Source organism: Phoenix dactylifera, chromosome 2 (assembly GCF_051530095.1).
Source record: "Phoenix dactylifera cultivar Ajwa chromosome 2, Ajwa_hap1_PhDact_Kaust_v1.1, whole genome shotgun sequence".
Classification (NCBI taxonomy): Eukaryota; Viridiplantae; Streptophyta; class Magnoliopsida; order Arecales; family Arecaceae; genus Phoenix; species Phoenix dactylifera.
In genome coordinates, this window is record NC_143191.1 from 53,669,495 (window position 1) to 53,690,860 (window position 21,366).

Consider the following 21,366-nt stretch of genomic DNA (forward strand, 5'->3'; position numbering starts at 1 on the left):
TTTGCTTGTTTGGCTGCTAAGACTATAATATTGTCATCTTTGTAATTTCTCACCAAGAAGTTGACTATGATGCTCGTCTAAATTGTCTCATTGTAGTGAAAACAAGCTGTAATTAATAGGCGCCCTTCAAAGAAGACCTTGCTCCTCCCGTCCTCCCGTTTTGGTTGCAACCATGCCTAAAATGATGGAGGAGATTGAATGATTACTCAGGCAGGCTTTATCCGGACCAGATGGTCGACTACATAGAATGATCTCCCAAGTGGTTTGGACGTCAGAGGAATCTGCAAATGAATATTCTATATTTCACTTGGAGAGGTCCTCTTTTCTCATTTGCGTGGTCCCTTTGGGGAATATGTGCTTTCAATCAAGAGTATGAAGTGAAAATTTTAATTGGGAGGTGGAGGTTTCCATGTGGCCATTGCATTCCTTTTGCCTTCTCTGCTGCCATCTTTTTCTAATTGAAGACATATTGGACTAAATGTGTCTCAATGAGTGTCTTGTGACCATTGCATTCTGTTTGCTTGTTCAGCTGCTGTCTGAGAGTACGCTGTTATCTTTTTTGTGATATCTTGCATTAAGTGCATATGTAAAATTAATGTTGTATTAAATCACCAAAAGAGAACACTTCATTAAACTTGGTTTACTTTCCAAAAAACTAATGACCATATTTCATGCTGATTGATGTCAATCCATTCAGAAGGCCATTTATGTTGTTTCAGTGCATGGGCATGAATGCCCTAGTTGTTTGTGTTTTGGCTTCTTCTGAGCTGTTTCCTGCAGCTATTCAAGGTTTCTATTGGCGTTCACTTGAAAACAACATGGTATTTCTCTTCATTTTTATAAAGAATTGTGCATGGAATTTGGATTTATCTCAGAATAAGATACTTAATAAAGGCCGGATCATGATTGCCAGTTAGCTTTTAGTTATCACTTTCAGCATGGCAAAATGAATTTGATCCCCATCTTCACCCAAGAAAATTGAGATACCCTTTCCAATTTGGAAATTTCGACAATTCTTATTTGTTGAGGTAACGAATTAACACGACATTAGGCATGTTGGATTGCATCACATAAAACTTTGCTGCAAAGTAGAAATAAGCTGCCTGATAAAAATCAAGAAGGGGAGTGTTTGGAGGTCTTGGACAGTTTGGCAAATCCAACTTGCTAGAACAAATATTATGCCTATAAACAAAGGTCCCACCAAAGCACATGATCATTTCAACTGTTAATTACTTAATTGATGATGCACGCATACACCCTAGTTCTGTGAGTTGTCATCTTATTATTTCTTGGATGATTGCTTAATAAATGCTATAATAACTCATTATTAAGGGTTTGTCCTTTGGATGTTAGCATAGAAGATTTTGTTCAGCTTCTACCATTAATCTGATTTTGGCTGGGATTTTTTTTTCCAACCTATTTTTTGAAAAATAAAAAATATATTCAGGAAAAGAAAAAGGGAATATATGAACTGATCTCATTACAAATGTCCGTTCTATGGAATTTTTGTGCATTGGGGTTCACATATGTAAGGACGGGGCGGTATCAGGAGGTGGATGTTAAACTTTTCCTTATGATATACTCCAAGCATAATGAAGATTTAACTTGTTGCTATAATAAAAAAAGTTCAATACGTAGATTTTTTTTTTTTAATTCTACTATAAATATAAACATAACATTTATATTTATGAACTAAAAAATTTAGGATGAAGATAAAATAATAAGATATCCATGTAGCAAAATATTAACATGTAAATAACATGTATCTCTATTAATATTATGAATTTTCATATAGAAATGAAAAAAAGAAGCTGCCATCCTCAATCTCCGTCTCTTCATCTTCCTTCCTGCCTCTATACACTATTTTGGGCTTACAGACGTTGGCATGAGCTTCTGCAAAAATAAAATATAGGTTGGCACGAGCCGCACGACTATCAACTTGCCATCTACAAAATAGTTTACAGGCATTGGCACCATGAGCAACTTGACATTTATAAAATAGTATTGTATACTTGTAATACTTTTTTGGCACGATGATCGGAACAAGACAGCTAATACGAGCGGTCAAAAGGACGGAATAGTCGAAAGTGCACGTGGTCTCTGCTATCCTCCCCGCTTGACTTGACTTCGGTGCGCTCTTTCCGAGAAGGAGACGAGAAGGAAAACCAAAGCCCTCTTCCGAGTTTGCCGTGTCTGATCCGAGCAGAGCAAGGAGAAAACCGAGGTTGTGCAATGGCGAGCCCTTTTCTCTCTTCCATCCTATCGAAAACCAGCCAAGTACTGGACCGTGTTCACAGTTGGGCAGTCTGGCCGTCTTCATCATCGGATCCACGCCGCAGTGTCCTCAAAGATCTGGAGAAGCTGGAGAGAACATTGAAGAGGATCCAGGCAGTGCTCCATGACGCGGAGGAGAGGGAGATACGAGACGAATCCGCCGTCAAGCTCTGGCTGAAGGAGCTTAAAGAAGTGGCTTATCAAGCAGACGACGTGCTGGACGAGTACCACTACGAGGTACTGCGAGCCCAAGTGGAAGGCCGAGCTTCCGGCCGCAAGAGGAAGCGAGTGGAAGGGGACGATGAGGAAGAGGTAAGTGGTTCTCTTTCCACCATAGTGGTTTCAATTCCGGACGGCATGGGGGATAAAATAAGTATTTTAAAGTATTTAAATCATCTAAAATTCAGGGGTAAGGCTGGTTTATTTTTTTAAAAAAATTAAATATTTTTATAAATTTAAAACTCCAACAGGTTTCAATTCCGGACGGCATGGGGGATAGAATCAGGGATATCAGGGAGAGGTTCGATGAGATCTCGCAGGATCGGGAACGCCTCCGTTTAAGAGAGCAAGATGGAGAGCGACGGGTCCTCGAAGCTCCGTACCCAGCACCAACCAACCACATGGTGGATGAGTCGAGTATTTATGGAAGGGAACACGACAAGCAGGAGGTAATTGATTTGCTGTTTTCCGAGGGTGTGGGAAATGGTGTCTCCGTCATTCCGATTGTCGGCAAAGGGGGACTAGGAAAAACCACGATCGCCCAACTGGTCTACAACGACCCCAAAGTAGAACAATATTTCAATCTAACTGGATGGGTTTGTGTATCCGATGATTTTGATGTTCCAAGGCTAACAAAGGCCATCATTGAGTCTCTTCCTGGAAGTTCATGTGATTCTACACAACTAAGCAAACTTCAAGATACTCTCAAGGAAAAGCTGAAGGGGAAGAGAGTGTTGCTGGTGCTCGACGACGTCTGGAATGAACAGCAAAGCCGTTGGGAGAGCTTAAGAAACCCCTTCGTTGGTGCAGAAACGGTGACAATTATCATGACCTATAGGAATGATTCGGTCGCCGAGATCATGCAGACAGTGCATCCTTATCATCCTCTCTGCTTGTCTGCAGAGCAGTCTTGGGCATTATTCAGGCATTATGCATTTGGTGGTCGAGACCCTGTACAACAACCAAGCTTGGTGGATATGGGTAAGCAGATTGTCGAGAAGTGTTCCGGTTTACCATTGGTGGTGAAGTCAATAGGAAGTCTTCTGAGATACACGGCAGATGAAGATAGCTGGATGGATGTCATACAAAGTGATATATGGGAAGTCGACGAGAAGAATGAGATTTTGCCAGCTCTTAGATTAAGCTATAGCCGCATGCCAGCCCGTCTTAAACCTTGTTTCGTTTATTGTTCCATGTTTCCCAAGGATTATCTATTTGAGAAAGATGAATTAGTCCGATTGTGGATGGTGCAAGGTTACATCCAAACATGTGGAAGTAGAAGTATAGAAGACATTGGCGATGAATATTTCATTGACTTGCAAAGAAGATCGTTCTTTGATTCCTATCAGTCTAATTTTTTTAAGATGCATGATATGATACATGATCTAGCAAAATCTATTGCAGAGAATGAGTTCTGGGCAATTATGGGTAAGAAGCTACCCAGTCACGATGAGGTTCGCCATTTATACGTGACAGATGAAAAGAAATTTTGGAAATCACCGCGCTTGCATAATTTTAGCGCTTTACGAACCTTGTTAATAATGCCTTGGTTTGGATTTCTAACAACAATCTCAGAAATAATTAAGAATCTACCGCTACTAAGATGTTTACGGGCTCTACAATTTTGTTGGGAAATGGAAGATGAGATTCCAGATTTACTCGGTAACCTCAAGCACCTGCGCTACTTACGTATCACATCCAACAAAATTGAGAAGCTCCCTAAATCAATATGCCTCCTTTATCACCTACAGATATTGGCACTTAATTGCCGGAATCTTGCAGAGTTACCAGATAGCCTAGGTAACCTTACCAGCCTACGATACTTTGAACTAAGCATGACTCGTATTAGAAGGCTGCCTGGAACAGTTTGTCAGCTCCGCAACCTACAGATGTTGGTTCTTAAGGGGTACAAGGGTCTTGAGGAGTTACTCAATGGCATAGGAAGCCTTACTAATCTCCACCACCTACAAATTCGGAACGGGCAAATTTTCTGCCTGCCAGCTGGGATCCAAAAACTAACAAAACTTCATAGCCTTCTTGGATGTTATAAAGTGCAGGGTGGGATAGGAGGGCTTAAGGACTTGGTGAACCTCGAAACTCTCATCATCTCAGGGCTCAGAAACGTGGTCAACATAGAGGATGCCAGGGATGCCGGTCTTAAACGCAAGCATAAACTTCAGAAATTGGGTCTACATTGGAATGCGGTCGACTGCATAAATGATCCGTATCATAAGGAGCACTATTACAGATTACTACATCTAGAAGCTTTTTCAGGGAAAAATAAGGATGTCTCAACGGATGAAAAAAGGGAGGAAGTCATGCTCGAGTATCTCCAACCTCACGCCAACCTCAAAATGTTGCTTATAAATGGGTATGGTGGTTCCAAGTTTCCAGAATGGGTGGAAAATTCTTTCTCCTTTGCATCACTTCAAGAAATCGATATAATGGATTGTGAAAAAATAAGATTTCTTGCTCTATACATTCATGACTCTCTTGGAAATCTGGACGCACCCATATCAACATCCATGCTTGAGAGGGTGTACATTTCTGATTGTCGGCAACTCACATCCATAGCAGGGTTGCATCATCTCCACTCGCTTAAAAATCTGAAGATATACAATTGTCCTCAACTCCGGCTCTTATCAGAGGGACTGCCATCCAATCTTCAACATCTGCACATTGAGGAGTGCCAACAATTGACATCACTGTCGGGGATGCAAAACCTTACTTGTCCTAAAAAATTAATCATACAAAATTGCCGTCAACTCCAGCTCTTTTCAGATCTACTACCATCCAATCTTGAAGATGTGCATATTGAGGAGTGCCGGTGGTTGACATTACTTCCAGGGTTCCAAAACCTTACTTCTCATGGGGCATTAATTATAAGAAATTGTCCTCAACTCCGGCTCTTATCAGAGGAAGAACTGCCATCCAATCTTCAAGATCTGCATGTTGAGGAGTGCCAGCAGTTGACATCACTGTCAGGGATGCAAAACTTTATTTTTCTCGAAAGATTAACTATAAGAAATTGTCCTCAACTTCGGGTCTTATCAAAGGAAGGATTGCCATCCAATCTTCAAGATTTGCATATTGAGGTGTGCCAACAGTTGACATCACTGTCGGGGATGCAAAACCTTACTTCTCTTAGGACATTAACTATAAAAAATTGTCCTCAACTTCGGCTCTTATCAGAGGAAGGACTGCCGTCCAATCTTCAATATTTGCTTATTAAGAAGTGCCAGCAGTTGACATTACTGCCGGGGATGCAAAATCTTAGTTCTCTTAGGGCATTAACTATAAAAAATTATCCTCAACTCCGGCTCTTATCAGAGGAAGGACTGCCATCCAATCTTCAATATCTGCTTATTAAGAAGTGCCAGCAGTTGACATTACTGTCAGGGGTGCAAAATCTTACTTCTCTTAGGGCATTAACTATAAGAAATTGTCCTCAACTTCGGCTCTTATCAGAGGAAGGACTGCCATCCAATCTTCAAGATCTGCATATTGAGGAGTGCCAGCAGTTAACATCACTGCCGAGGATGCAAAACCTTACTTCTCCCAGAAGTTTAATTATCAAAAATTGTCCTAAACTTCAAATCATGTTAGAAGATCAGCTCTCATCTATGCCTGATGAAGTGAAAATTGTTGATTGCCCTGGATTGAGTAATTGGTGCCAAATACAAAGAATCAACTGCATTCAGGTACCCTCCATACTATATTTGAAGTGCTCCAATTGATCACTTGAAGACTTACACAATCGTACATTCTTAGATTGTTTGTTTTAAATCTTCTGTATGAAACTCATGTACCAACAGAGTTCTCTAATTCTCTTTTGCTAATGTACCAGATCGCTTCAGGCAACAAGCTGACTATATCGAACACATGGGAGAAGATAATCCGTGGGTTTGATGATTTGACATCCGTTGAGCATCTTTGTTTCAGTAATTCTTGGAAACCCTTTCAGCAAAGAGACTCCATACCGATAATTGAAGAGCTGACCATATGGGGTTGCACGGACATCTCACCACCATTACTATGGTACCCGCCCATGCTCGCATCTATTCGAAGCTTGGTCATAAAGGACTGTCTCGGAGTCCGACTCTTACGAGATGAACTGCTCCCATCCATGCTCAAGTCCTTGGTAGTTGACAGTTGTGAAAACCTAAGGTGTTTGCAGTTGGTACAGCAGAATCGAGATGTATTTGAGGAGCTGCAGATTGTGAATTGCCCTAAGATCGCAATGGTGCAAGGGCTGAATCACCCTTTCTTCCCAAAATTCTTAACAATAGAACAATGTCCTCAACTTCTGCTTTCCCAAGATGATTGGCGGCCATTTATTCATCCACGTGTCCAAATTGCAGGAGTGTTGGAGACAAAATTCTATCCTCCACATTCAGGTGGTACATATGGGTACAGGCGTATTGGAAACGAAATTGCAATTTTGGTTCTCTTTTAAATGAGCTATACTTGCATTTCGGCTAGTTGCCAAATTGATACCGGCACCAACTGCTCCGTTTCTTTATCTGTCTTTGCAGAGGAAATAGAGAACAAAGAAACAATTGATGATGGAACCCAGGAGAAACAAGTGTCGGATTGGGTGAAGACTGAGCATGCTACCAGTATTGTATCTTCAATATTTGATGCAGCAGATGATTGCAACATGGGTCAATTTCTACAGCTCGAGCTTCCTTCTGGTTTTTACTCGCAGCACCCGGTGCATAACAATGCAGAACCATTGGTATGGATTGGCACAACCGTATTAAATCTATTTTTAATTTTGTTAACTAAAAAAATTAAAGTTTTTTAAATTTCTTTTTTGCTTCGATACAAAATTAAACATGTGCTGGTATGGAACACAGACATACTATGCTAGCAGGTGTTTATTTCCCTATGGGAACCGGTATTTAAATCTTTGGTCAACATTAACCAAGTTTGATTGTTGCCATCTTCCTTAAAGTTAGTTTCTTGTCCAGCTTGATTGTTTATTTGTGGGCATTCTCCTGGCATCGCTTCTTTTTTGTTTTTTGGGAAATGATCTTGGCATCAACTCCTAAATGATCTTAACTGGTAACACCATGCAAAGGGAGTGGTTTCGCAAATAGTCAACAGCAATACAGTGGGTTCAGGCCAGAAGCATCTTTAGGCGGCCTTTTTCCTTGTTGTGGTTGTGTTTGCTGAGAACTAAGGTTTATAAAAAGGACTTATAGCTTTCATTGCTAGCTGTCGTGTCTTATAGCTTGCAAATTGATGATAACACAAGCAAACTGTTTTTTTGGGTCATGACACACATATACAAGGCATGAGTATATACACCTTTATTTTTACATGCCTATATAAAGCTCAGAAATTTTAAGCATCCGTTTGAACCCATTCACAAGTACACCTTGATTTGGCAGGATATAGAGAAACTTGGAATAACTTTAGAGACACTCCTATATTAGAATACTTGATGAATGAGGATCCATAAAGTCGACTCTAAATAGTTGGAAAAATGCTTGATGATTATCATGATTATGACATCTAGATGTCTGCAATAATCAAGGATACAAGAATTCAGAACCTATCAATAGCAGATATCTACAAGTAAACATTTGACAAGCGTGGATCTTAGGATTGGTCTTAGAACAACTGATATTCTAGGTGTCAACATGTCATGTGTGTGCATTGATCTTTTTTTTTCTTTTCTTTTTTTTCCTCAGCATTTTGCAAACCAGAACAATAGTCAGGAGAGGTGAGACTTGTCTTATATTAACTAAACTTATGTAAGTTCCAAACCGCTCTTCAATATTCCTTAAACACGGAAAGAACTTAGATTAAAAGAAGAAATCAGATACCAAGGACTGCTACCTTCTCAGAAATTCATCAAAAGCAAGATAGAAAGGCTGGCATATGATGCCAACTTTGAATTGGAAAAAGATGCACCGCCAATTACATTCTAGGCAGAATGTCACAGATAATGTTTTCCAATCTTGAACCCATCCATGATTTCCTGCAAATCATTTTGTTCTAGGGAAGATGATTGACTCCTCAAGGATAAGGGCGAACAGCAATGTTATGCTGCTTCTCTTCTGAACATGGAAGATGTATACTTACTGGGTCCCATTATGTAACAATATGTATATTTTTCCTGTGACATAAAAGGATGTATATTTTTCCTGTGACATAAAAAGATGCACCACTCATCCTAACTTAGTTACCTACATGCCATAGAGCTACTGCCCCAGTTGCATAGTAAATCTCAAGTTGATTGGGCAAGGCATTCTATTTGCAAGAAGAAGTCTCTTTTCTTTTGGAATAAATTTCAAAAATAGGAATCCATTTTTCAAGGACAAGTAGATTTAGTAGGGCTTGTCCAACTCACATGGACAAGAGAAACAAGAAACAACTTATAGCCCTTCTAGCCATTTCATAATTTTAGCTTCAGCTTGGCCTCTCAATAAGTGATGCAATAGGACCTAACGCATCAATAGTTTTACTATTTTTTTTTCGAGCAAAAGAGTACTGCTAAATTCTTTGCTGCATTTGCTCAAACTATCATATTTTTGGCTTTAGAAATTAACCCAAATCGCTTCTAGTTGCTATAGATGAGACAGAAGATGTGATCAGCAAAACTTGTTTTTTAATGAATATGTATATGAATACGCATATTAAATGGATTCCAAAATTAACATCCATATTTGTTCTAAACAGATACGGATACAATTTAGAGTTAAGTGCATTTGTAGTTATTTTGAACGGATATCAATGTATGCTGGATATTATTTGTATCTATATTTTGATATCTTAATATAAATATAAGTCAAATACTATTTGGTTATAAATCAAATTTTTAGCAGAATTCAGTGATAAAAATTGATATTTATTTATATAATCATAAAGATTGCAAAAAAAAAAAATACATAGATAACTAAGGATTTAAGGCAAGATTATTTATAAACCTGCACAAAGACCTACCTTGTTAAGGGTCTAGATTATGAATTATCTATTTTTAAAGAGCTTGTAAGAGAAGTTATATATAGATATAGAAAATATATAGAAGTTATTAATATTGAAAATATCATAAATAGTAAAATAAAATATATTCATTTTTTTATTTTTTATCAAAGAGAAAATTTTTTTTATAAAAAATAGAGAACATACATTGAACATTACTTATGGATAGATAAAATAAATTACTTATATAAAGCAATAATCATGTTGTAGACTAGTGGTTGAAGGCTTGCCTTTCAAACCAGAGAACGTCGGCTTGAATCTTGGGTTATATAATTTATCTTATATTTTTACCAAATACTAGGATCTAGATTGGAAAACTATTTGAAATCAAAATCTATAAATATATCCAAATTCGAATCCAGATCTGATTAGATATCAAAATTTGTAATCTAAATTTGATCCGATTTGGATACGGAAATGGTGCTGTCAAATTTTATCGGACCTGTTTTCAGCCCTACTCTAACAGTCTTTGTATCTGGGATATTGCTTCTTGAAGATGGAAGCCCAATCTCAATAATCTTTTCCTCACTTCCTGGGCAACCCTGCAATGTTTCCCTAACTTTTTTTTAATCTTTTCTCTTGTGTGAAGTTTTTTTTTCAAGTTAGGAATTTTCTCTAGCTGCTTATTTTCAGTAAGAGCATATGATTAGGGAGATACAGAGATAAGCACATAACTAGAAAGAGAAACCAATGTAGGGCATGGTTCTAATTCTGCAATCTTATAATTCCAGCATGCAGACAATAGTGTTGCATCTCCAATATCTGATGACGCAATTGATTGCAACATGGGTCAATTCCTACAGCTTGGGTTCCCTTCTGGTTGTAGCTCGCAGTCCCCGATACATAACAATGCAGAACCATCGGTATGGATTGGAACAACCCTATTAAATTTATTTTTAAACATTTTTTAACTAATAAAGAATTTTAAGTTTTTTATTCTCTTTTGTTTTGATGCAGAATTGAACATGTGCTGGCATGGCGCACACACTGCACCGGTAGGTGTCTCGCTAGGGTGTGGGCGTTGATATCTAAATCCCTATCAACATTAACCAAATTGTTGTCATCTTCGTAAAATGTATAATGTGTTAAATACAAAATTAGTTTCTTCTCCAACTTGATTGTTTGTTTATTGGCATTATCTTGGCATTAATTATTTTTTAATTTTTTGGGAAAATGATCTTGGCATCAATTCCTAAATGATCTTACCTAGTAGCACCTGTAATGTAGTGGGTTCAGGCCACAAGCATCTTTAGGTTTGGTTTCTCCACTATTGTGGTTGTCTTTGTTGAAAAGTAAGGTTTATAAGACAAGAGTTGTAGCTTTTGCTTGCTACTTGCTATGTTTTATAGCTTGCAAATTGATGATGACACAAGTAATCTGTTTTTCGGTCTTGACACATATACAAGTATATGCATGGACCTTAATTTTAACATGCTTATATAAAGGTCTGGAATTTTATGCGTTCCTTGAACCCATTCATAAGGAACTATTAGTAGTTCAAAACACCGCAAGCACCTAATGCAATTTGAGCAGCTAGTTGTTCATGGTAAGTGATAGAATCTACCAATCAATAATGTGATATGATATATTGATTTAGCTGAGTTTCACTAGCTTAAGAACATTGTACAACCATTGTAAGGATTCCCAATTATCGGCAATACATGAGTTTATTAGGATATGGAGAAACTTGCAAAAAATCAGAGATTGCCCTAAGTAAGAATACTTGATGAAGGAGGATCCATAAAGCCGACTCAAAATAGTTGTAAAAAGGCTTGATGATTATGATGAGTAGGACATGTGATGTAGCACAACTACAGAGAAAGAGGAGGAGGAAGAACAAGGAAGGGAGAAGGAAGAAGAGGTTATAGAGACGCAGGAAGAAAAGAATGGAAGGAGGAAGAAGAACAAGGAGGCTAGGATTTTTTTTCATTCAATGATCAGTTCCCTCATACATGAGACGGGTGGTCTTTATATAGACCTTACATATTGATCCAATTACATAAACCCAACTGACCAGTCTAATAACAAAATAACGGACCAAATTGACTTGACTAAAACAAAAACAAATAATGCAATAAAAGAAAATGACTCGGACTCAAATGGACCCAATCCGGGTCTGACTCAATCCGGGGGCTCAGGATCATCCGGACGAAGGGCTCTGATGTCCCCATCAACTCCTTCCGGATGAGAAAAACTCGATCCCGTCGAGTACAGGTCTGGCCGGCTGTCGTACTGCTCCAGAAGATCGGGGTCAAGGCGCTGCAATTGGGCTCTGAAAATCCACGTCATGTCAGACTTTAGTCGACCTTTCCACCGAACAAGGTAACGTTGGTAACCATCGTTCCTGGTTGAAATAACCTGCTCATCCAATATATGTTCTATTTGTTCTTTGCGTGCATGAAATTTGGGAGGTGGTGGCTCAACAGCAGGTAATAGGTCAGGGTGTCCAACATGGGCAGGTATATCAATAAAGAGGTCAGAAGGCATGAATATTGTCTTTTTGTATGGGACGAAATCTTCAATATTAAATGTCGCACTAATCCCATAGTCATCAGGAAGATCCACAACATATGCATTCGAACTGATTTTCTTTAAGATTTTGAACGGTTCCGCACTACAAGTTTGCAATTTCTTAAACGTTTCCGAAGAAAGTCGTTCAAGCCTAATTCTTATCATGGCGTAATCTCTTTCACTTAACTCTTTATAACGTCTGTGTAAATCAGCAGGAGATTTATATTTTAAGTTATTAAAGTGACTACAATTGCTGATTTCCTGATGCAATGAATGTGGATGTGATGCAATTGATTGCGCAGACTCAAAGACTTTATACTGATGAGACATGAAAAACAGGTCTAGGGGTTGCTTAGGTTTGTAATCATGCACCACTTCGAATGGATTCATGCCTATGGACTTATTAACCGAACTATTATATGCAAATTCAGCTGTCGGTAATATTAAATCCCAGATCCTAGCATATTTATTTGGGTTGAGCCTATGTTGTGGAAGGTTGGGCAAAGATGCCCCGAAAACTAAATCAATTGCGTGTTGGATATCACGCATCGGAGGAAGGGCATCCAGAAGATCATCAGGGACTACAAAATGAAATTCCTCTAGAAGGGAAACTACTATCGGGGAATGTTCAAGGTTGGACTCCGCATGGGTATCTTTAGCTACAAGTGCCAACTCAGGTGACTGGTTGTTGCCCAAGGTGACAAGCCAAGAGGGGGGGTGAATTGGTTTCTTCTAAATTTTGGTGCTTTAAACGTTTTCTTAATTAAGTGCGGTGGACGCTTTCTTAAGCTATTTGAGTGAGTTAAACTAACGCAAGAGTAGAAGATGATGCAAGAGTAAATGAAAACACAAGCACAACACAAACACAACAATATATAGTGGTTCGGTGCTCTCCTTAGCACCTACGTCCACTCCCCAAGCGTCCCCTTGGGAATTCACTATAATCTCGCGGATTACAGTTGGATTGTTTTCCGGGCTCACAATCCAAAAACCTTTGTTGGTTTTACGGGCTCACCAACGAACCTATACACTTTGGTTTTCCGGGTTCACCAAAAACCTTTGTTGGTTTTACGGGCTCACCAACGAACCTATACACTTTGGTTTTCCGGGTTCACCAAAAACCTTTGTTGGTTTTGCGGGCTCACCAACGAACCTTTACAAAGTGTTTAATAACAAAAGGAAAGATTCAAACTCCTAAATGAGCATATGAAACAATATAAGCTACAAGGAAGAGTTAGAAAGTATTTATCGCTTTGAAGTCGCTTTGCTCTTCTTTGTCAAGGATGCTTCACTCTTTAAAGGGGATAGAGCTCTTGATGCCTCTTTGAATCTGCTCAATCCCTTTCTTTGATTCTTGAATGAAGCTCTTGATGAAGAAGATTAGGGCACTTTTGTATTCTTGGGTACTCTTTGATATTCAACTCAAAAGTTGTTCTCTCTGATGAATAGTGCCCCTTTAAATAGCTTCCCACCTTCTTAGGACAAGTTCCAATGGTTAGATTTGAAAAACTAGCCGTTACTCACCTTGGGAAGGACAAAAAGTACAGTTGCAGAACTAGCCGTTACTGTTCAGCCCGTGTTTGGGTCGGCTCAACCTGTCCTTGGGTCGACCCAACTTTGCCTTGGGTCGACTCAAACATTCCTTGGGTCGACCCTCTCAGAAACCACAGAAACTTCAATTTCAGCCTTCCTTCCCATGGGTCGACCCAACCATTCTTTGGGTCGACTCAAAGTCCACTTGGGTCGACTCAACTTCTTCTTGGGTCGACCCTCTCAGTAATTCCAGAGAGCCAATTTCTGTCTGTCTTTCTGTCTTGCCTTTGGGTCGACCCTCTCAGGATTTGGGTCGACTCAAGCTTGGGTCGACTCAACCACTGTTTGGGTCGACCCTCTCAGTAAATCCAGAGAGCATTCTTCAGTTGTGTTTTTGAGGTTCTTCAAGGTTGGGTCGACTCATGCTTACCTTGGGTCGACTCAATCCACACTTTGCTGTATTCTCAAGGTTAGATTCATTCAAATGAACAAGGTCATGTATTTATTTTCAATTAACCAAATATACTGAGAGTAATGAACTTATAAATGAAGTATCAATTTAACTTATACCATACTATAGATAATTGCTTGTTAATCATCAAAATAACACTATCATCTTCAATCTCCCCCTTTTTGATGATTACAAAATAAAGAGTATAAGTCTATTGATACTTGTCTTTAAAATCAGTTTATAAAAGGAATTAAATTGCTGAATTTCAGCTTTTCATATATACTTGTGAAATCTCCCCCTATATCATTCAAATGTTGCCAATTTGACTTTTTGAATTGCTCCCCCTTTCATTTATAATTCATTAGCAATGAAACTTCAAAAATTGGAGATAAACTCTGAGTTTCAGGTTATGTATCGGGGTGCGAGAAGTGCGTGCCAAATTCTGAATTTATATGTGCCAAATTCTGAACTTTGATGGAAATTTTTGATTTAGTCAATTTCATTGTTACAAATTGCTCCCCCTTAGATGTATAAGCTTTCTTATATGATTTTCAATTTGTTTGCCCATTTATTTCTCTTTTCTTTACATAACTTTTATCTTTATTTCTCCCCTTTTTGTTATATTTCTTTACTTCTCCCAAAATTAATACTCTTTCTTTACTTCTTAAATAAAATACTCTTTCTTTACTTAAATTGAATACTCTTTCTTTTCTTAATACTCTTTCTTTTCTTAAATACTCTTTCTTTTCTTCTCCCCCTTTTTGTTATCATCAAAAATATATATATGGGAAAAGATGCAATAAATAATAAACTTCAAACTTCATTGATCAAAATAGGAACATTTTCATACATTCATGTCAAAAACAAAGACAGATACAATGTTCCTTAATCAAGATTTAAAGATACATAAGATAAAAACAAGATACATAGAAGAAAAGCAAGATACATGTGAGAACTAGATATCTAGCCTAGGCTCTAAACATAGACGCTAAGATCAGCCTAGGGGAAATCTAATGGCTGGGATCTAGTCCTCATCCTCCTAGCATACGTGGCGAGGGGAGGTCGAGCCTGGTGAGACTGTGTCTGGCGTGGAGCACGACGAGCGGGATGACTCTGTGCCGATATCTCTGACTCAGCAGCCTGTGGCACAGATGGTCCATGTGTCTCTCTCTCTCTCTCCGGAGTGCTCCTATCTGCTGCCTCAGATCACTGATCTCAGCAGACATGACATCCAACCGGGCGTCCAATCGGCTCGTGAGCCCGTCAGTAATAGTCCTCGCCTGAGCTGTCATGAGCTCTGTCATCCTGCTCCAGAAGTCATCCGTATCTGTCGGAGGAGCGGATGACGATGGTCCAGCCTCTGAGGGTGCAGTAGGATGATCCATAGGCTCCTCATCCTCATCCTCTGGTGCCTCTCCTCTGGTGCCTCACCCTGAATGCCTGCACCGGTGTGAATCCACTGTCCGTTCACTTTCGCATATCCCATGCGTATGAGTGTCCGTGCAGTGTACGTGTCCGTGTGATGCAGACTCTTGGATGCCTCCTCCTCAAGAGGTAAACCATGCTGACGGAAGATCAATGTAAGTATCATACCATAAGGTAGTGATACCCTGTTGCTGCACATCACCTTCCTTATCTGCCTTAATATCATAGCCGGAAGATTTAGAGGAGTCTCCCGAATCATACACTCCATAACTGCTAGATCTCGCTCTGAGATGAGATCAAATCTCCCGGTCTTCGAAAATAAAATCCTATTTATCATATTGAGCAATAACCTCATCTCAGCGGAAAGAGAACTAGCTATTACCTTCTGAGAAAAATCGAAGTTCTCGTTTTCCATGATCAATTGCAGAGCTCTCATTTTGTCTTCTGGCCTCTCCGGAGTGGCTCCTATGCAGGGTAGGTGTAGTAACTCACTCAAGCTCTCCTCGGACACACGGATCCGAACCCCTCGAACTTCCGACACAAGCCCTCCCATACCAGTCTTGAGGAAGGCATAGAACTCTTGTACCAACCCGGGGTAGATGACCACATCTAGGGAGCAAAGATACTCCCAACCTTGTCTTTGGATCCATTCCCAAATTCGAAACCCTTCTTGATTGAAAAACTCCGAATGGATCCTTCTCCCGGTAGTAACCGGCCTCCCCGCAAATCTTGCAAGGATCACTGAGGGGGAAGGAGGAGGAGGGACCTCCGCACGTGCCTCACGTCTTGGAGACACGGGAGAAGACTCGGTAGGGTGCCTTTCCTCTGGTTGGACCCGGGTCACTCTTCCGGATCTCTTGGCTACGGCTTGTTTGGGTCCCAGTTCTCCAAGATCCTTAGGAAATCTACTGTTTGGAGGAGTTTAGTGGAGATTGGAGAGTGGGAGCTAGTCTTTTCGGAAGAAGACAAAGGGCAAACAGTGCCCTAGATGTGCTCTCGGGCCCCCTTTTAACAGTGGGGTCCCGACGTTGGGTCGACTCAAGATTTTTCTTGGGTCGACTCAACGTTGGGTCGACCCATGTTCTGGGTTGGGTCGACCCAAGTGCAGAAATTTTCTTTTCTCTTCCTTTTTGCTTCTAAAAAGTTTTTCTTGCTTCCAATCCTTATAAACTCTTTATGGAACAATGATACATGAGTAAGAAATCTATAGATAACAAATTTGACTCATGTTTCATGGGATTTTTGAAATTAGAGGAATGTATCATGAGACTACTATCTCCCTTTTATATTTCTTTAATAAAAAGGATCACATATGCCTAATTCCCTCCTGAGCATACAGAATCTATCTTCACTCAATGGTTTGGTAAATATGTCGGCCAATTGTTTTTCCGTGCATATATGCTCAATACATACATTTCCATTTTGTACATGATCCCTAATAAAATGGTACCTTATTTCTATGCGTTTGGCTTTAGAGTGCTGAACTGGATTTTTAGTGAGATTGATAGCACTAGTATTATCACACTTAATAGGAATATTATCTAGTTTGACTCCATAGTCCTCTAGTTGTTGCTTGAGCCATAATACTTGAGCACAACAACTACCAGCAGCTATGTATTCAGCTTCAGCTGTGGACAGTGCCACTGAGTTCTGCTTCTTACTAAACCATGATACTAAGTTATTTCCTAAGAATTGACATGTGCCACTTGTGCTCTTCCTATCTAACTTGCATCCAGCAAAGTCAGCATCTGAATATGCAAGCAAATCTAGACAGGAGTCTCTCGAGTACCATAATCCAATGGTGGTAGTTCCTCTTAAGTATCTAAGGATTCTCTTAACAGCACTTAAATGTGACTCCTTAGGATCCGATTGGTATCTAGCACATATCCCTACACTAAATACAATGTCGGGTCTACTAGCAGTAAGATAGAGCAAGGATCCAATTAGTCCTCTATAGAGCTTAATATCAACACTTTTCCCTTTTTCATCTTTGTCTAGCTTACTAGTAGGATTCATTGGAGTGCCAATTCCCTTATGATTTTCATTCCCAAACTTCTTCAGTATTTCCTTTGTATACTTAGTTTGATGAATGAAAATGCCTTCTTTGGTTTGTTTGATTTGTAATCCTAGAAAGAAGCTTAGTTCTCCCATCAAACTCATCTCAAATTCTCCATGCATTAAATCAGCGAATTCTTTGCATAGAGTATCATTAGTGGCACCAAAGATTATGTCATCTACATATATTTGCACCACTAATAGATTTTTGTCCTTTCTTTTGATGAATAAAGTTTTATCTACATTTCCTCTACAAAAATCATTTTCAAGCAGAAATTTACTTAGTCGATCATACCAAGCCCTAGGTGCTTGCTTTAATCCATATAATGCCTTATGTAGTTTAAACACATGATTTGGCAATTCATGATTTTCAAATCCTGGAGGTTGTTCTACATATACTTCCTCCTCAATAATACCATTTAAGAATGCACTCTTCACATCCATTTGATATAATTTAAAATCCATGAAACATGCAAATGCCAGAAGCAATCTAATAGCCTCTAATCTAGCTACAGGAGCAAATGTCTCATCAAAATCTATTTCTTCTTCTTGATTGTATCCCTTAGCTACAAGTCTAGCCTTATTCCTTATAACTAATCCATTTTCATCTAATTTATTTCTAAATACCCATTTTGTTCCAATTACTGAATTATGCTTTGGTCTTTCAGTTAATGTCCATACATTACTTCTTTTAAATTGATTTAATTCCTCTTGCATGGCATTTATCCAGTTAGTATCTTTTTCAGCCTCTTCATAAGTTTTAGGTTCTAATTGTGAAACAAAAGCAAGATAATCATTTAAATTTCTAAGAGATGATCGAGTTCTTACCCCTTGAGATGGATCACCAATGATTAAATCTTTAGGATGTCCATGTGCATACCTCCATTCTTTTGGCACGTCTTGGGGTTGTGGTGGCACGCAATCATCTCCCTTATCTTGATTTGGCACGTCATCAATTTTCAACTTTTCAAAGTCGATAATTCCTGTATCATCATCAATAGTATTTTCTTTCCTAGCAGACTCACTATCAGACTCATCAAATATAATATTGACTGACTCTTCTACTACTAAGGTTCTTTTGTTGAATACTCTGTATGCCTTGCTAGATGTGGAGTATCCTAAGAAGATACCTTCATCTGACTTGGCATCAAATTTACTTAAGTCCTCCTTGCCATTATTTAAGATAAAACATCTACATCCAAACACTTTAAAATATTTTGCAGTTGGTTTCTTATTCTTCCAAAGTTCATAAGGAGTTTTCTTAGTTATAGGTCGTATTAAAACTCGATTTAGAATATGGCAAGAGGTGTTTATAGCTTCAGCCCAAAAGTACTTTGGAAGATTTGACTCGCACAACATTGTGCGTGCCATTTCTGCCAATGTCCTATTTTTCCTTTCAACAACCCCATTTTGTTGAGGCGTTCTAGGTGTTGAAAATTGATGTGATATTCCATTTTTAGTGCAAAATTCCTCGAAGTGTTGATTTTCAAATTCAGTACCATGATCACTTCGAATGGCTACTAAGGTGAGTTTCTTTTCATTTATGATTTTATTGTATAGTTTCAAAAATTCTGAAAATGCTTCATTCTTATGTGCCAAAAATGAAACCCATGTATACCTTGAAAAATCATCAACAATAACTAGTCCATATTTCTTTCCTCCTAGACTTGTAGTTCTAGTAGGTCCAAATAAATCCATGTGTATGAGTTCAAATGGTCTAGTTGTTGATACTACGTTTTTCGATTTGAAAGATGACTTAGTTTGTTTTCCCAATGAACATGGTCCACATATTTTGTCCTTTTCAAAAATCAATTTTGGCACATCCTTTATTAATTCCTTCTTAACTAGTTTTGATATTAATTCCATACTAGCATGTCCTAATCTTCGATGCCAAAGCCAACTAGTTTCAATTTTCTTTTCTTCATTAGTAATTAAGCATAAACCATTTTTCTTGCCTAACTCATGAAGATCTACTAAGTAAATATTTCTTTGCCTTTGTCCTACAAGTACAATGCTATTATCTTTAGGATTTGTGATTATGCATACAGATGCTTCAAATGTAACTTTAAATCCTTTATCACAAAATTGACTTATGCTAAGAAGGTTATGTTTCAAACCCTTAACTAATAAAACATTTTCTATAAAAATAGATGGAGCAATGAAAATTTTACCCTTTCCAATGATATATCCTTTACCATTGTCTCCATAGGTCACTACTCCACCTTTCTTTGGTTCCAAGGTGACAAATTGATCTTCGTCACCGGTCATGTGTCTTGAACAGCCACTATCTAGATACCATCGTTTTTCTATTTTATCAGCTGCAAGACACACCTGCAATCAAGATCAAGAAGAACCTTTAGGTACCCAAGCTAAGTTGGGTCCTTTAGGGTTAGTACTCCATGTTCCTTTTGGAACCCAAACTTTCTTGAATTTTATCTTTTGATTATTACTTGATCTGTTTTGACTAGACTTTCTAAAATTACATTCATATGCTCTATGTCCTATCTTATTACAACAATAACAAGTAATATTTTCCCTTTTAGCTTTTACAAAAATATTCTTTAAGAGTTTTTGTTTCCTATTTGTTCTATACCCTAAACCGGCCTTATCATATACAGCTTTTTGGCTATCAAGAATCAAGTTTAATTTAGTAGAACTAAGAGTAAATCTATCTACCAAAGATTTATATTTTTCAGCATCTTCTTTTAGCTTGACATTTTCAGCAATTAGATTTTTGGTTTCATTTTCAAGTTTCCTACTTAATGTTTCATAGTTATGAGACAGTTTTATCTTATCTTTAATGAGAGATTGATTTTCTTCTTTTAGAGCTTTATTTTTATTAATTACTTTCTTATGTTCTTCCATGAGTTCTAAGAATGCATCATGCAATTCATCAACAGTAAAATCACAGTCAAGTTCAGAATCTACCTCATCGTCATTGGCCATATGACATATTTGGGCCGTGTCTTGATGATCTTCGTCCTTCGAACTTGATTCCTCACTTTCACTCCAATCGGCCATAAAATTCTTCTTTTTCAACTTTCTTGCCATCCTCTTCAAATCTGGACAATCTATCTTATAATGCCCGGGTTTGTTACACTCATAGCAAATGGGAGTCTCCTTTTCTTTTTCCTTATCCTTAACCTTTTCTTTGCTTGAGTTACCTTTAAGAAAGGGTTTCTTTTTATGAAACTTATTCTTACCTCTCATGAATCTTCTGAATTTTCTCCCAAGCACTGCCATCCCTTCTTCATCAATATCTTCATCATCATCTGAATCTTCCGATTCAGTTTGTTGTCTAGGGGTGGTAGTCTTTAGGGCAATGGGTTTTCTTCTCTTGACCTCATCTTCTGAATTTTGCCTCATTGTCAACTCATGGGTCATGAGAGATCCTAGGAGCTCCTCTAACTGCAGTGTGTTGAGGTCCTTTGCCTCTTGAATAGCGGTTACCTTGGCCTCCCAATTCCTTGGTAGAGACCTGAGAATTTTATGCACCAAATCAGAGTTAGAATAAGACTTTCCTAAACTTTTAAGCCTATTTATAATATCAGTAAAACGAGTAAACATATCAGTTATGGACTCAGTAGATTCCATTTTAAACAGTTCATACTTGTGTACTAATATGTTTATCTTGGACTCCTTAACTTGATTGGTCCCTTCATGTGTGACCTCAAGTCTATCCCAAATTTCTTTGGCGGTGGTGCAAGTGGATATTCTATTAAATTCATTTACATCTAAAGAGCAGTAAAGTGTATTTACAGCTTTTGCATTTAACTGTGCTAATCTTCTATCACTTTCATTCCAATCCATTTCTGGTTTGGGTATGATAGTGCCATCTATGTTAAGTGTGGGTATGTGAGGTCCTCTAGTGATGATTTGCCACAGTTCATAGTCCGAAGCTTGAA

At 38.5% G+C, this 21,366-nt stretch overlaps 1 protein-coding gene across 8 annotated transcripts in view; it reads left to right on the top strand.

Annotated features, from left to right (window-relative positions):
• Positions 1-1,829: 1,829 nt before the first annotated feature.
• Positions 1,830-21,366, top strand: part of LOC113461903 (putative disease resistance RPP13-like protein 1) — a 30,264-nt gene continuing 10,727 nt past the window's right edge. For 2 of the 8 annotated variants that reach the window (XM_089929186.1, XM_089929187.1), the window contains exons 1-4: positions 1,830-2,613; positions 2,745-6,194; positions 6,341-6,890; positions 7,029-7,231. In XM_089929186.1, the coding sequence (XP_089785312.1) occupies positions 2,233-2,613; positions 2,745-6,194; positions 6,341-6,890; positions 7,029-7,231 (4,584 nt within the window). In that variant the 5' untranslated portion in view covers positions 1,830-2,232. Of the gene's footprint in view, positions 2,614-2,744; positions 6,195-6,340; positions 6,904-7,028; positions 7,232-10,217; positions 10,350-10,443; positions 12,817-21,366 lie in introns of those variants that run through there. The other 6 variants (XR_016399573.1, XM_089929184.1, XR_016399574.1 and 3 more) reach the window with 6 other exon arrangements.